At 37.7% G+C, this 13654-nt stretch overlaps 1 protein-coding gene across 5 annotated transcripts in view; it reads right to left on the reverse strand.

Annotated features, from left to right (window-relative positions):
- Nucleotides 1–13654, reverse strand: part of ncor2 (nuclear receptor corepressor 2) — a 152142-nt gene that overhangs the window by 52677 nt on the left and 85811 nt on the right. For 3 of the 5 annotated variants that reach the window (XM_056267937.1, XM_056267938.1, XM_056267935.1), the window contains exons 6-15: nt 11246–11359; nt 5602–5658; nt 4632–4684; nt 3356–3422; nt 2895–3067; nt 2686–2776; nt 2355–2369; nt 1803–1981; nt 861–915; nt 626–724 (exon numbers count right to left, since the gene is read on the reverse strand). In XM_056267937.1, coding sequence (XP_056123912.1) covers nt 626–724; nt 861–915; nt 1803–1981; nt 2355–2369; nt 2686–2776; nt 2895–3067; nt 3356–3422; nt 4632–4684; nt 5602–5658; nt 11246–11359 — 903 coding nt within the window. The remainder of the gene's footprint in view (nt 1–625; nt 725–860; nt 916–1802; nt 1982–2354; nt 2370–2685; nt 2777–2894; nt 3068–3355; nt 3423–4631; nt 4685–5601; nt 5659–11245; nt 11360–13654) is intronic. The other 2 variants (XM_056267936.1, XM_056267939.1) reach the window with 1 other exon arrangement.

Consider the following 13654-nt stretch of genomic DNA (forward strand, 5'->3'; position numbering starts at 1 on the left):
TAAATAGCGAAGTAAAGTACAGATACGTGAAATTTCTACTTAAGTACAGTAACAAAGTATTTGTACTCCGTTACATTACAACACTGAAACCTAGTTAACGGTATCAGTAAAATCCACTATCGGTCGACCTCTAATCATGACGTAAATGCTGTAAAAGAGTGGACAGAACCACAAGCAAATAAACAATGTTTATACTATTTAATATACCGTAGCATAATGCCATAGACAACATCCTTGAGGTTTTCAGTGCTTATTCTGCGTTCCATTCAATTCGTAAAGTCGTAATTCCAGCTTTCTACTTGGCAATAGGACACCACTTGATGTGGGACTTTGAATTTGAACACATAAACCTGCAAAAGTCTACAATTGATTTTGCAAAGATGCTGGTATATGACGTCATGCAAAATGGCGGTGCTTTAAGCTAAAAAACATATTCATGTTTCAAAGTTGTAACAGTACACAATAATAAACCTCTTTACAATGTATAAAATAATGATCTTCTCTGTTGATAGTCAACCTCAAAAACAAATACTAGCATTGGTGGTTTGCTACTTTAAACAACTTTGAATGAAACACACCATTAAAGTGTCAAAGTGCAGGATGGGAGATGCAGTCTCAAGCTTACCTGGCTCCTGCCTCGGCGACGGTAGTTCCTGCGAACGATGTTCTTGTAGTTCTCATTCTTCTTAGTCAGATAGTAGAACAGGACACACTCAGCCACCGTCTGTGAGCAGAGACGCACAACACTTCAAACCTTACTCGTTCTGCTCATACTCTCAGTTCATATTCATGCAGTGCACACAGCCTGCAGTGCAAACAATGAGATGAAGAGGATGGTATTAATAAAGACGCAGGTGTACCTTTCTCTCCAGAAAGGAGGCTATCAGGCCAAAGTTTTTTGGGTGCTGGATAAACCTGCAATGAGGGAGAGGAAGAGTTGTGATACAGAGCAAACACAACCTTCAAATGCTATATTTAACCATTTCATTATTTGAATGACTTTCGTTACAAGGTGGATTCGTCTGGTAAGGTTCCTCATCCACTCAGTAAAAGTCATGCTTAAGAACTAGACTAGATCTCTCTCTCACTTCCTTCTGCTGCTGAACTCTGCATCATCATGACCTAGTGCTTTACAGAGCCACATTAAAATCAAATTCGGTGCAGATTGGTAGTGATGCACTGAAATGAAAATCTATATGCAAAAATGTCCATATCATCACATCGCTACAATGTCAAGTCAAACTTGAACTATAAGTGGTGTATATGTTTTTTAAAAATTGCAGAGGTGGTGTAGATGTGGTCACATTTACCATTGTTCAGCAACTTTTCAATAAGAATACAAGATTTCCCCACACAGATTTCGCAACTGTTTCAAGTTTGTCATGCGAATTTGCCAGGTTGACTAACAGATTTATTAGTCACACTATTCATATGGGCTACTGTTATAGTGCTTTTATAGCACTTCTTTGTCCTTTTTTAAGCTTTTAAAATTAAGGGCAACTCATGGCCACTAAAACTCTATTGCATGTTTATTTCAGTTGGCCTGTAGATGACTGGAGAAGTCTGCTCAAATAGTCGTGCTTACTTCAGCATCAGCACAGATTTCAGTTGTTCAGGTTTTTTTTTGTTTTTTTACCTAGCACTGCACCTCTAACTAATACGACCACATGCATAAAAACTGCTGAGCTCTTGAAAGCTCTTGCTGGTCCTACATGCAGATACATCTTAGTACAGATTTTACAACTCCTCATTCATTCATGCAAAATCAACATGCACATCCACACAATGAGCGCAGAACGTACTTATCACGAAAAGTGTCCTTCTCCTGTTCGCTCCACATGTTCATGACCTGTCTATCTTTGTAGACCTTCATGGGATCGTCCATCAGCCCGTTCATGTTGATGAACTTTATCCTCTGCTGTTCGGCATCAAACAACATGGGAGGAATGACGGCTAACTGACGCATCTGCTTCTCTGAATTCTGCAGAAAGAGAAAGAAAGGCAAAGAAAAATAAATATGTAAAAAGAAACAGTCATTTCACAAGCAAAGTCAGAAACAAGCAAATATGTGGACACTGAATCTGTGTCTGAGGAAGTAGATCAGCCACCTTGTTGTGCAAGAGACCTTGAGTTTTAAAGTCACTTTGATATTTGTGTACTTTCCAGACAGGCACACATACATTTTATTTTCAAGAGTATGCTTATCTGTTGTGTGTAACAGCATTTCCTATAGAATCGTTTGCAGCCCCTGAGTGTATACAATACTGTTTAAGAAACATACATACACTACCGTTCAAAAGTTTGGGGTTGGTAAGATTTTTTTAATGTTTTTGAAAGAAGTCTCTTATGCTCACCAAGGCTGAGGATTCCTGAAAGTTCAAAAGAACAGCATTTATTTGAAATAGAAATCTTTTGTAACATTATTAATGTCTTTACTGTCACTTTTGATCAACTAAATGTGTATTTGGTAAATAAAACGTATTGTTTTTTTAATTACCATTCTAAACTTTTGAATGGTATAAGATTTGATTTGTTGATTCATATTTCAATAGATATTTTTTAACAAAAACGTATCTCATCAAATTCAGACTGCAAGCTAACAACTATGGTAAAGTGTAATCTTCAGCTGTGGTGCTGTAAAGCAGTGCAGGAAACACTATGTGATTATCAAAGTTGCACTCCTACCTCTTGCTCTGAAATGCCATCGATGATCTCAGAAACCTCATGTTCGCTGCGGGCCCCTGAGGCCAGACCTCCACCTCGCTGAGCCACTCTACTGTAGAAAAACGCACAAATACAGACGTTAACACATTTCTATCAGCCTGAGCTTATGAAACCACACATGATGACCAGGCAAAAGTCTCCAAAGCTCAAGATGGCATATGACCACTCACTTCTGCATGCGTTCCTGCATCTCTCTCTGTTTGCGGATCTCAGGAAACTGCTTTTCATAGTACTCCCGCACTTTGCTCTCTTTGGCTCTGCGGCGTGGGTTATTCTCAATGCGCTCGACTTTCTTCTCCCAGGCCTCCATTAGCTGGTCGTAGCGCTGACAGAATTTCTGTTCCTGAGCACACCAGTCAGAGTGTAAAGGATGAAAATCTAAATCTAGGTAGAGTACACTGCAGTAGAGTCATCAAGAGAGGAAACATTCAAATGAAACTGATTACTGACAACTAACAGTTCCAATGTCATTTTAACCAACCCATCATTCAATAACTTCCATGACATGATCACTTCAACCACCTCTATGGATAGCTATATGCTGGTTGCCTAATATTCAGGTACAGGAAGCTCTAACAATGCCGTCCTGCTGTGTGTTTGTGTCTGTGTGTGTTTGAATGCTATCACTTACCCACTGCTTCCGAGCATGATTTCTTCTTTTGAAATACAGAATGAGCTTCTTCCTCATTGCCTGATTTCTGTAAAGGGGAAAGTTAAAACATTAAACTTAACAAAAATGGCCAATTCTAAACTTCTTCTGTAATGCATCTTATCAATATTTACATGCACACATCAAGAGAACTTCAAGCCTAAGTTTACATATCAGTGAGCTTTATGTGATAGAAGGGAACCCTAATCATAAACATTTTGCATACTGGCCCAAAATAAAAGAGCCCAGCTTATGTCCATAGATATGACTTGGGTCCCTCCTTCAATGGCAGAGAGTGAGTTAGTTAGCTAGCAATGCAGGTCAGATTAGTAATCAGCCTTAATTCTCTCACTCCATACCGATTAATTCCTGGCCGCCAACCTCTCACACGACAAAGGTCACGACCATTAATCTACTCTCATCCTGCATTAATGATTGATTCCTACATGAGGGTGTGTGTGTGCACCTGGTTTCAGATATCTCTCAGACTGTGCATTTGACGTGTACTACGGGTGCACTTAGATCTCTTTAAATGGTTGGTTAATGCATGTACGTGTGCGAGTGAGATTAATTGTGTAGCTGCAGAGGTGGCACTGTTAGCTGCTGTACGAGACACACTGGAACCTAGAATGCAGCTCAACGCCCATGATCTACACACACATCACCTCTTACACAAATATTTCTCACTGGTGCTGCTCAGGTCAATAAAGGACTCCTGAGTACAAAATCTTAAAATGAAAGGTTGAAATATGTATTCTCTCTCTTTCTCACGCACACATTTGCCGGTCTGAATATTATGAGGCCAAATAAGCCAAAACATCATAGAAGGATTACAGAAAATTGGAAGTAGGGGATTTGTTAGCCACAATAAATAAGTGATAATATATATATATATTTTTTTTTTTTGCGCTTCTCTGTGCAACCAAGAGAACAGTTCAAAAACTCCAAATGGTCTTCAGCTGCATGATGCACAGGGCTCAGAAGCAAAATTACAAAGACCAAATAAATTCTGCAAACGAAGGACTAAACGAACGAACATATAAGGAACTACAATATTACAATATTAATTGGGCTCTATGCCTGTGTGCCTACAATGCTAGTTCTCAGTTTCATCCCTCAATAATTATAAACTGCAGTAACTGAGATGGAAAATAAGCATGATTGTAATTGGTTAAGCTTCAGATTTCTATATATCTCAGTGGACACAGTTGTTTGAGTTTTTAAGGAAAGAGAGGGAGACAGAGAGAGGCATACTCACATCTTGATGTTCTCATGGTACTGTTTGGTATCAGACGGCTGGTTGTACAAAGGCTGTAGGGGAGACAGATGAAAGCAGTAGAGTTCAGTTTCACACACACAAACACCGCGGTCACATCAAGGCAGCCCAGCTCTGGGAGAACTTTTCTTTTTCTAACGTCCCATTTTTCAGCCAAGCCCAGAAACACAAAGAAGATTGTCCTCTCCAACACCACATCTAAAACCTTCTGCTATCATCATCATCATGCACTCGTTTGAGAGGTCAAGTGAGGGATTTTGGAAGTGAAGGAAAATGGATGTGTGGCAGTAAGTCTCTTCTCTGTCACAGAAGTCCGGAGCATTTGATCAAATGGGCGGCACTAGAAAGGCTGCTCTATCATCTTGATTATCAAGACATTGGAGGTCACTTCCTGTTTGGTTTCTAATGTAATGGATGATGAGTGGAGTTGTGCTAAACGCTTCTGCACGAGGTCAACAGCCATGTTGATAACAAATAGGCAGCAGTGTATGTAGTCACACAGACTCGCAGGCTGAAGGAGTTCATATTTCAATTCACACTGTGGAGGTCATGTTACAGCAGTAGGTTTTCATACACCTCAAATGTGAAGCTCACATAAATGTAAAAAAAAAAAAAATCTTTTTTTAATGATTTGAGATATCAACTCATTCATTTTAGAAAAACCTGTTAAATATTAAAATATTGTGATGGTTTTGATGTATGTTGTCACAGAACATGATGACAAACTGAAGACCCTGTCAATGTCAACTCTGACATAACTGGCTAATGTGACATGACCCCATCTATCTTTGAAAAGTACACTGTGCAAGTACATGAGCTGAGCGGATACTGCTATAAACTAAAATATTGGGATCACCTGACACCAAGTTATTTTTAATAGAGAAGATTGCTGGGGAAAAAGAGGGACGATATGTGAAAAAAAAAGGAAGTAAGGAGATAAATGTGGACTCACCAGCTCTACTCGGGGTCCGAGTCCCTCCAGGATCCGGTGAGCCTCCTCTGCTTTTTTCTGTTCAAAAAACACACAAGGCGCACATGTCAGCAGCACATCACCACAGCAACACACCTTACACTCTCTCTAGCGCACACACATAAACAAGCAAGTGTATAAGGGATGTACTATTAATAGAGCTCTCAACAAAATACACTCGCTGCCCTCTGCCTCTCTCCCCTCTCTTTATGAACGAGGACGGGGGGGGGGGAGAAAGATGGCTGGGGAGGTAATCCAATTAGATGCAATAAAGAAAAAAGAATCTATTACAGTCTGTGCTGTCCTGCAACAGAGAAAGCAAGAGAAAGAGAGAAAAAATGGAGACCAAATAGGGATATGGTGACAAAAGCAGCCGATTGCTGGCAGTTTTGTGTGGCTTGTGTGTCTCTTCCACACAAACATACAAAACGAAAGCCCTAAAAGTACATTATCTTTTTCTCGCGCAAACAAAACTGAAAACTTTTAAGAATAGTCACACACAGGTACTAATGCACCCTCTAAAAATAATGGGGTGATTTTATTCCATTACTGAGATTGGATAAATAGGGCACTTTCTACTATCCATTGATGCTTACTTCATTTACCTAGTGTATGCAATATATTCTTGTTTATGACCTCACTAAGAGCAGCTCACACTCTGAAAACATTTTTTTTTTCATTCAGCAGATTTGATTTTAAATAGTCACAAAATAAGTAAACAATCAGCCTGTCATCATTTTAAAGGTGACGCAACATGGAAAACTGGCTTTCCCTTGCTTTCACAATACTAGGTACACTCCTTATAAAGACTAAACTGAGTCATTCAAATATCACTGATTATGACGTCAACCATGAGCACAAACAATTATGACCACCCCTATTTACATAACTATTCAGAATACAGCAACTTCAGCTGCCCTGACATACGAACTACTCATTTCATATAAGTAGGGCTGCAAACAGCAGCTGCACTGATAACTGATCATTCTATTAGTTATTTCTTCAATTTATCTTTATTTCATATTATGAAGGCTACGATTTAAATAGTAGATTTAAGTTACAAAATGTAATTAAAATGATTAAATAATATTACTAATAATTATTAATAATACTACATTAAACTATAAAGTAAACCATAGGTACATATATTATTCTAAAAACTGATTAAATAAAATATATATATATTTATACAAATAATAATTCCATTATTTGCATGCATGGTTGCTTTATGAAGTATTTGTATTTTAATGAATACTAGTTTACTGTTAAAGCAAACTTTTAATTGATTAGCTGTTTTATTGATTTGACCAATGCAAATAGGTTAGATAATCATAACAGGTCATTTACATAGAGGTGTATTAAAGGTACAGTAGCCAAATTAGCTGTTTTATTTCCCAGGGAGAAAGGATACAAAACAGGTTTCCTGCTGGAATCTTGTCCAACATTATCAGTGCACTTCAAAGGAAAACAACAAACCGGTACTGTAGAACATGGCACTTTTAATAAGACAATTTCCTCTCCCACTGTGAATCGGTGTGATACTGGCACTTCAACAAAACTAGCTTCTGTATTCTATCTCATGGATTTCAGAGAGCATCAGGTGCTTCCTGGAAGAGAGCAGGAAGGAGTGAGCCCTCTTCGGCAGTATCGCAGCATGAGAGACCTTAATGGATTAAGAGATGGAGGGTGTGATTAAAAGATCACAGCAGGACGGAAGCCAGAACCACCTGACATAGGAAACGAAAGAACAGACCTGGATACACTTGAGGCAGAGAACAGTAAAAGGCAGATTCAATTATGATGGAGATACATGAAGCTTTCAGCAGGGTATGCAGAAATGTTGTGCCAAAAATGCCAGTAATCTGATCACTCAAAACCTCAGGAGGTGGTTTGAGACGCAGTCAAGACGCAACAACCAGAAAAGAAATGAAATAAAAAACAACCACCACACTAACAAATAAAATGTGCTACATAGTGGACTCTCAGATGGCCCAAATACTGGATAACTGTCATCATGTTTTTTGTGCCTTTATAATCATATGTTAACAGATTATCACAGCCAAAACTCCATTACTAGCATATCTGTTAGTAACAAAGTTATTAACAAAGTACTTGAAGTCAATTTCTCATAAAAACAAGATGCAAATAAATGTTTTATATTATATATAAGCCCTACCCCTGGTTTGAGACTCTCCTCTTTAATCCTCTTGTCTAGTCTCTCCCCACTAGAGGGACCACTAGCACCACAGACACATTGTATACCGTGTGACTTTCCACAACTGCATCCTAATTTACATAGAATCTTAAGAGTAGTGCACTCCAAATCATAGTGCCTCAAAGTATTTCAAAGGAGCCTAGATGGAATGCTATTTCCATTTGGATTTTCTGTAAAGGTTCCGTTTTGACTTTTTTACTAATTTACTGTAGAAAAGTACAGGCAAGGATTAACCCTCTGGGGACCAAGGGTTTTTTGAGGCCCTTGGGATGTTTTGACATGCACTGACATTTGTGCTTTTTTCAGTTATTTATAAACATGTTAATGGCAACGGTGTAAATTCACTCTATATAGCACAAAAGGGGCTACCATAATATTTGAGCAACATGTATGTACATGTTTGTATTTTTGAGAGAATATTATTTATGCATGGTTATTGAAAAACTTAAAAATAAAAGTTTCTGAAATAACGCCACAAAACACATATTGATTATTTATTCACAAGACTTTTGAAAATTGTATCACATAGCCTAGAATATTTGCTCCAAAACTATGTGAGAATCATCCTGACTACTCATTCAGATAAGTCAATAAAGTCTTTTATAATGTGTACGACGTGTTTAGTGTGAGAAAGCTTTATGCGAGGAGGCGTGATCTCTCATTAATATGTATGGCATTTCACACCTGAGAAAGACAAAGACCCTCCCATAATGGCCCTATTAGGTGCTATCAGGCCCTTATGAGGAGCCTTGCACAAAGAATGAGGAGATTTAAAAAAGAATGGCTTTTAGATTGTTTGGATTTATTTACAACACAACATAATCCAAAGATACACAACAAAGGACTGGTTTCTGGTTAAAATTGCTTTTTAATTATATATACACTACCGTTCAAAAGTTTGGGGTCGGTACGATTTTAAATACTTTTAAAAGAATTCTCTTCTGCTAACCATGGCTGCGCTTATTTGATTAAAAATACAACAAAAATCGGTTATACTATTAAATATTATTCCAGTGTAAATCAGCTGTTTTCTGTGTGAATATATAGTAAAGTGTAATTTTTTCCTGTGATCAAAGCTGAATTTTCAGCATCACCAGTGTCAGTGTCTTCAGTGTCAAATGATCCTTCACAAATCAGTATAATATGAGGATTTGATGCTCAAGAAACATTTATTATTATTATCAATGTTGAAACAGTTGTTGGTCTGTCAGTTGTACAGTTTTTTTTTTTTTTTTTTTTAGGATTCTTTGATGAATAGGAAGTTCAAAAGACTTTTGTAACATTATAAATGTCTTTACTGTCACTTTCGATCAAATTAATTATTCCTTGATAAATAAAAGTATTGATTTCTTTCCTCCAAAAAATAAAAAAAAAATTCTCACTGACCCCAAACTTTTGAACGGGAGTGTATATACACACACACACACACTGCTTAGAATAAGTGAAAACACCCATGCTAAAGTTGACTAAGAAGAGGAATAAAAAATCTTAATGCCTTAATTTAAAAAATGAGGAAAACTCTAACCTTTAGGGAAATGAATAATGTCCCTGAATTCTTTGTGAATGAATAATGTATCGCAAATAATTAAATGTTCTTCTTTAAAATACAGGGTGCATACTCTGGACACTTCTATCACACACCCTTCACCATATAGACATGGTTTTATTTCAGTTCAAAGTTAGAGTTGGAAACATCTTGAAAAGAAAATAGTCTTTTTCCATAAATGTCTTAGTTTGATCATACATATTTCAAAGTTGAGGATTCATTATTTTGATATAGCTTGCATTGGAACAAACATCTTAGTTGATTAGTTTATTGACAAAACATAAGCTTATTTGATGTCTTTATTTTGAAGCTTATTTGATGCTTATTTGATTTGAAAAACTTTATCCAAAACTAGTCAAAGAAATGTTCTTTTATTTCGTCTGTAACAGTGCGTATCTGTGCGTTCATTCATTCATTCACACACACACACACACACACACAGAGAGAGAGAAACATAATTCACATTTAAACAGTGGGATATGCTATTTGTCCGTTTACAGACACTAACGTTATTCTATATCGCGATTAGAACAAAGCACAAAACACTTACACTTCTCAGCTGAATCTGTTGCTCCTCCTCGAAGTGAAAATAAACCAGCCCTTCTGTGGTAAATGTCCCAGGATTATTCTTCATAGCCGCGCAAGACGAATCTTAATCTGACTAAAAAATATTGTGTGTTTACAGCATTTGCCTGGGGGCGTTTATCTATTTTGCAAATGGCCTCAACACATTATCTTATGAATAGCGCGCTCTGCGAGTGGGTGTGAACAAATTAACGATAATGAGCTGAGACAGGAGAAACTGTACTTCTCTTTAGTTTTTGACAGATTACATTGCAGGAGAATATTTGTTTTAAATGTGAATTGTTTTATTTAAAAGTAGAAATTTAAAGCGTTCTTTAGACGTATGTTTCATGTTTGTGTGATAAGTATTAGCGGAGTTTCCGTTCATTTTCCAGACATGTTTCAGAAAGATTTTTGCGGAGACAGAGTGGGCTGAAAGCGCACCCTGTTTATTTTATTTATTTTTAAAAAAACACAAGGTTTTGATGTTAATTTGAGTGTACACAAAAAAAGAAGACCCTCTATAGTTTATAATCATGTATTGATTTTATTTATATGACCATAAATGACGGAGTATTTTAAGTCTATGTTGCTGCTATGTGAAAAAAAAACAGCAAAACGCGCGGGCGCGTTCTTGGTCCCCAGAGGGTTAATGTCCAAATTTCCAGCTAGAGCCTAATGCTAATGTGCAGCAGAGGGGGGTCTGTCACATCAATACACAAATGTATGACAGGTGGCACATGCTAATTCTGGTGTACTGTCTTTATACAAATTAACAAGTATGTATTATGCTTTTAACAGCCAAGTCATTTTAGTACACAGTGTGAGAATTAAGATTAGCCAATGGTTCTGTTGGAGAGAGTCTCTGGAGCTTGAGAAGTGGTGTGATTCAGCATAATGGACTGTGTCTCTGAGTCATATGGTGGTGGAGGGGCTGAGTTCACCACCAATTGACTGCAGCACCTCATTACACATTTAACAGCTCGTTTCTCTCGTTGAGATCTGTCACAGCTGTTTGACTTACCTGTGTCCGTTCAGAGATGATTTTCTCTGAACATCAACATTCATTTGTTTAAAATGTGAGTGTACTTGTCTAACATAGTAATATAGACACACACATACACGTTTAAAACGGCTTTTGTCCTAGGTACACTTAGTTTTTTTCAGGTAGCTTTGTAGGTATGTTTCCATTTTTGGGGTGAAAATACAAAATACTAGACTTTTGCACAGTACATTATATTTATTTATATATATACACACACACAGTATACAAGATGCAGTATGTGTGTTTTTGTTCTCACCCTGTTTTCATCATAGATGATCTGGACAAGGCTGCGGTGTTTGGCTTCACTGGGTGGAGGTGAGATGGTGCGCTCTGGCTCCTGGGGTTTCGCAGCCTCTTCCTCCAGTTGTTGCTAAAAGAAAAAAATGAAAGATACCAAGCTTGATTTTTCTTAAGGAAAAAAATCTCTTTCAAATAATGCTGCAAACTATACAGGGAACCATCTCATTTGGTACACTATAATATTAGAGTTTACAATTAACAACAGAGGTATTATATTCAACTGCTATTTATTTTCAGATATAATTACACGCCAATAAAAAGTGAAATGTTTGTATGCAATGCAGATGCACATAAGCAGTTTTCATAAGCACTTGTCTTCATGGGAAATGTATTCAAACATGCATATATATTTAACAGTAAATAAGGTCCTCTCTGGTGTTTTTTTAGCTAACTAAATGAACTGTGAACATAGGATAACTTTCCTGAGGTAAATGCAACATTAAGAGGCATTGTTCACAAGCTGTTTTATTGACATCTTTCCACGGTTGAAACAAGTGATTATATGAGACTAAGTTGTACTGCATCTTTCAACATACCAAGTTCATACATGAAATTCATGTCTGTTTTTCGAGATATAACTTATAATAATGTGGAAGAAAAGACTTGTGCTCTGGCTGCCGCTTAAACTGAGGCACTACAGCGATCTGTCACGTCACATTTAAGAGTGTCAAAACACCATTTATTGTTTGAATTCCAGAATAAAATGGACAGAATTTGAAAGATGAGACTGTTTCATATCAAAAGTAACAAAGCTCTTTGGAATTATTGGATGGGAGGCGCACTACATTAACTTGCCCTCAATTCAACACGAGACATTTTCTTCACATACAGTATGAGTTCCAGTCAGACACATTTTTCCACACCCTGTTTTGATTGACAGGATTTAATCGGCCCTGATCGTCGGCTGTTTTCAAACAACCGACTAATGGCTGAAACATCGGCGCATCTCTAAAAATAACTATACTGAAACTCTTTATACTGATGAAAGAGGACTAATGTAAATGTTAAAATAAGCAGACAGACACAACAAGGATCCAATATTATGTGAGCTAATTTTAACACTACCTCCACATCAGAAGTAATGGCAGAAAAGTTCTCTGATTGGCTGAAGAGCACTAACACTTTAGCTAAGAGTCAGCGAGACAACTTAATAGTCAAAGATTAATGATAAAAAAAAAAAAAAATCAGTTTATACACAGATGCACACACAAACACAGAGGGCCCTGGCTGCAATGAAATCCTGAAATGGGCCTCCTTGCAAACATAAGCCCAAACTCATATGGATCAGCTCTAGTGCAGGATCAAGACGCTGTGTGTGCGCCGAGTTAAAGAAAATAAACGAGCCGTCCCGCCGAGCTCACAGACAGACAAACACGCGGTAATCTGATATTCTCACTTCTCTCTTCCCTCCATCCCTCCCCCGCTTTACGTTAAAGTTTACCGCACCATTTAATTGCCCCAGATGTTTTAATGCTTGGAGCAAACCTGAGGGGAGAGGAGAGAGATGGACGGGGTCCGTTACCTCACTGAAAAAAGATGCCAAATCTTTCAGAAAAAAACAGTATGGGGTTGTGGGGCAGCTGAGGAGAGGTTCATTTTTCTTGGTAGCGTGACTGTACTTATACAACCACTCAGGCTCAAAGCCGTTTCACTCCCTCTCCAATCCCCCATCGACCCCACAATGGACTAGCCCATGGAGCGCAGGTGGCTTCGATTTATTGAGCAGCAGTTTGGACACGGTCCAAAACCTCAAGTGAATGGGGGGGTCTGTTTTACAAGAAGACAAGGTCTGCTTATATATTTTCTGCAATGGCTCTGATAAAATAAAAAAAAGACTAGAAATATCAGAGAGAGAATAAGTTCTAGTGCAACCTTATAAAATAGTCTTATTATACATACATTTACTCATTTACAAATTAAAACATAATAGTTGAATGTACTTGATGCAATTATTCCGCTGAAATAAGTGACTTAAAATTATACTGCTGCATTAACGTTTGAAGTAGACCACTGAGTAATGGCACTGCCAAGAGAGAGAAAGAGAGCTTGAGAGGGAGAGAAAAAGGAAGGAAGGAGACCGAAAGGAAACAGAGGAAGTGTGTTTGTAGCCGTGTGGCCTGCTGAGGCAATAACCACACAATAATCACAACTCTGCTCCCCGCACACACACTCATCTACTACTGCTACCAGACTCAAAGCGTCCAGATTACATAACACTAACTCCACCGTGGATGAAAAGTATCTACTTGTGCTTATTACTGAGCTGTACTTAGACATAAATCCTTGTCCTCTTCTAAATAAAAAGCTTTGCAATGCTTTCCTGGTGCTTATTTTAGAAGCCCAACTTTTTCTGAAAAAAAGACTT

This window comes from Rhinichthys klamathensis, unplaced genomic scaffold (genome assembly GCF_029890125.1).
Source record: "Rhinichthys klamathensis goyatoka isolate OS25496 unplaced genomic scaffold, OSU_Roscu_1.1 h1tg000266l_1, whole genome shotgun sequence".
Classification (NCBI taxonomy): Eukaryota; Metazoa; Chordata; class Actinopteri; order Cypriniformes; family Leuciscidae; genus Rhinichthys; species Rhinichthys klamathensis.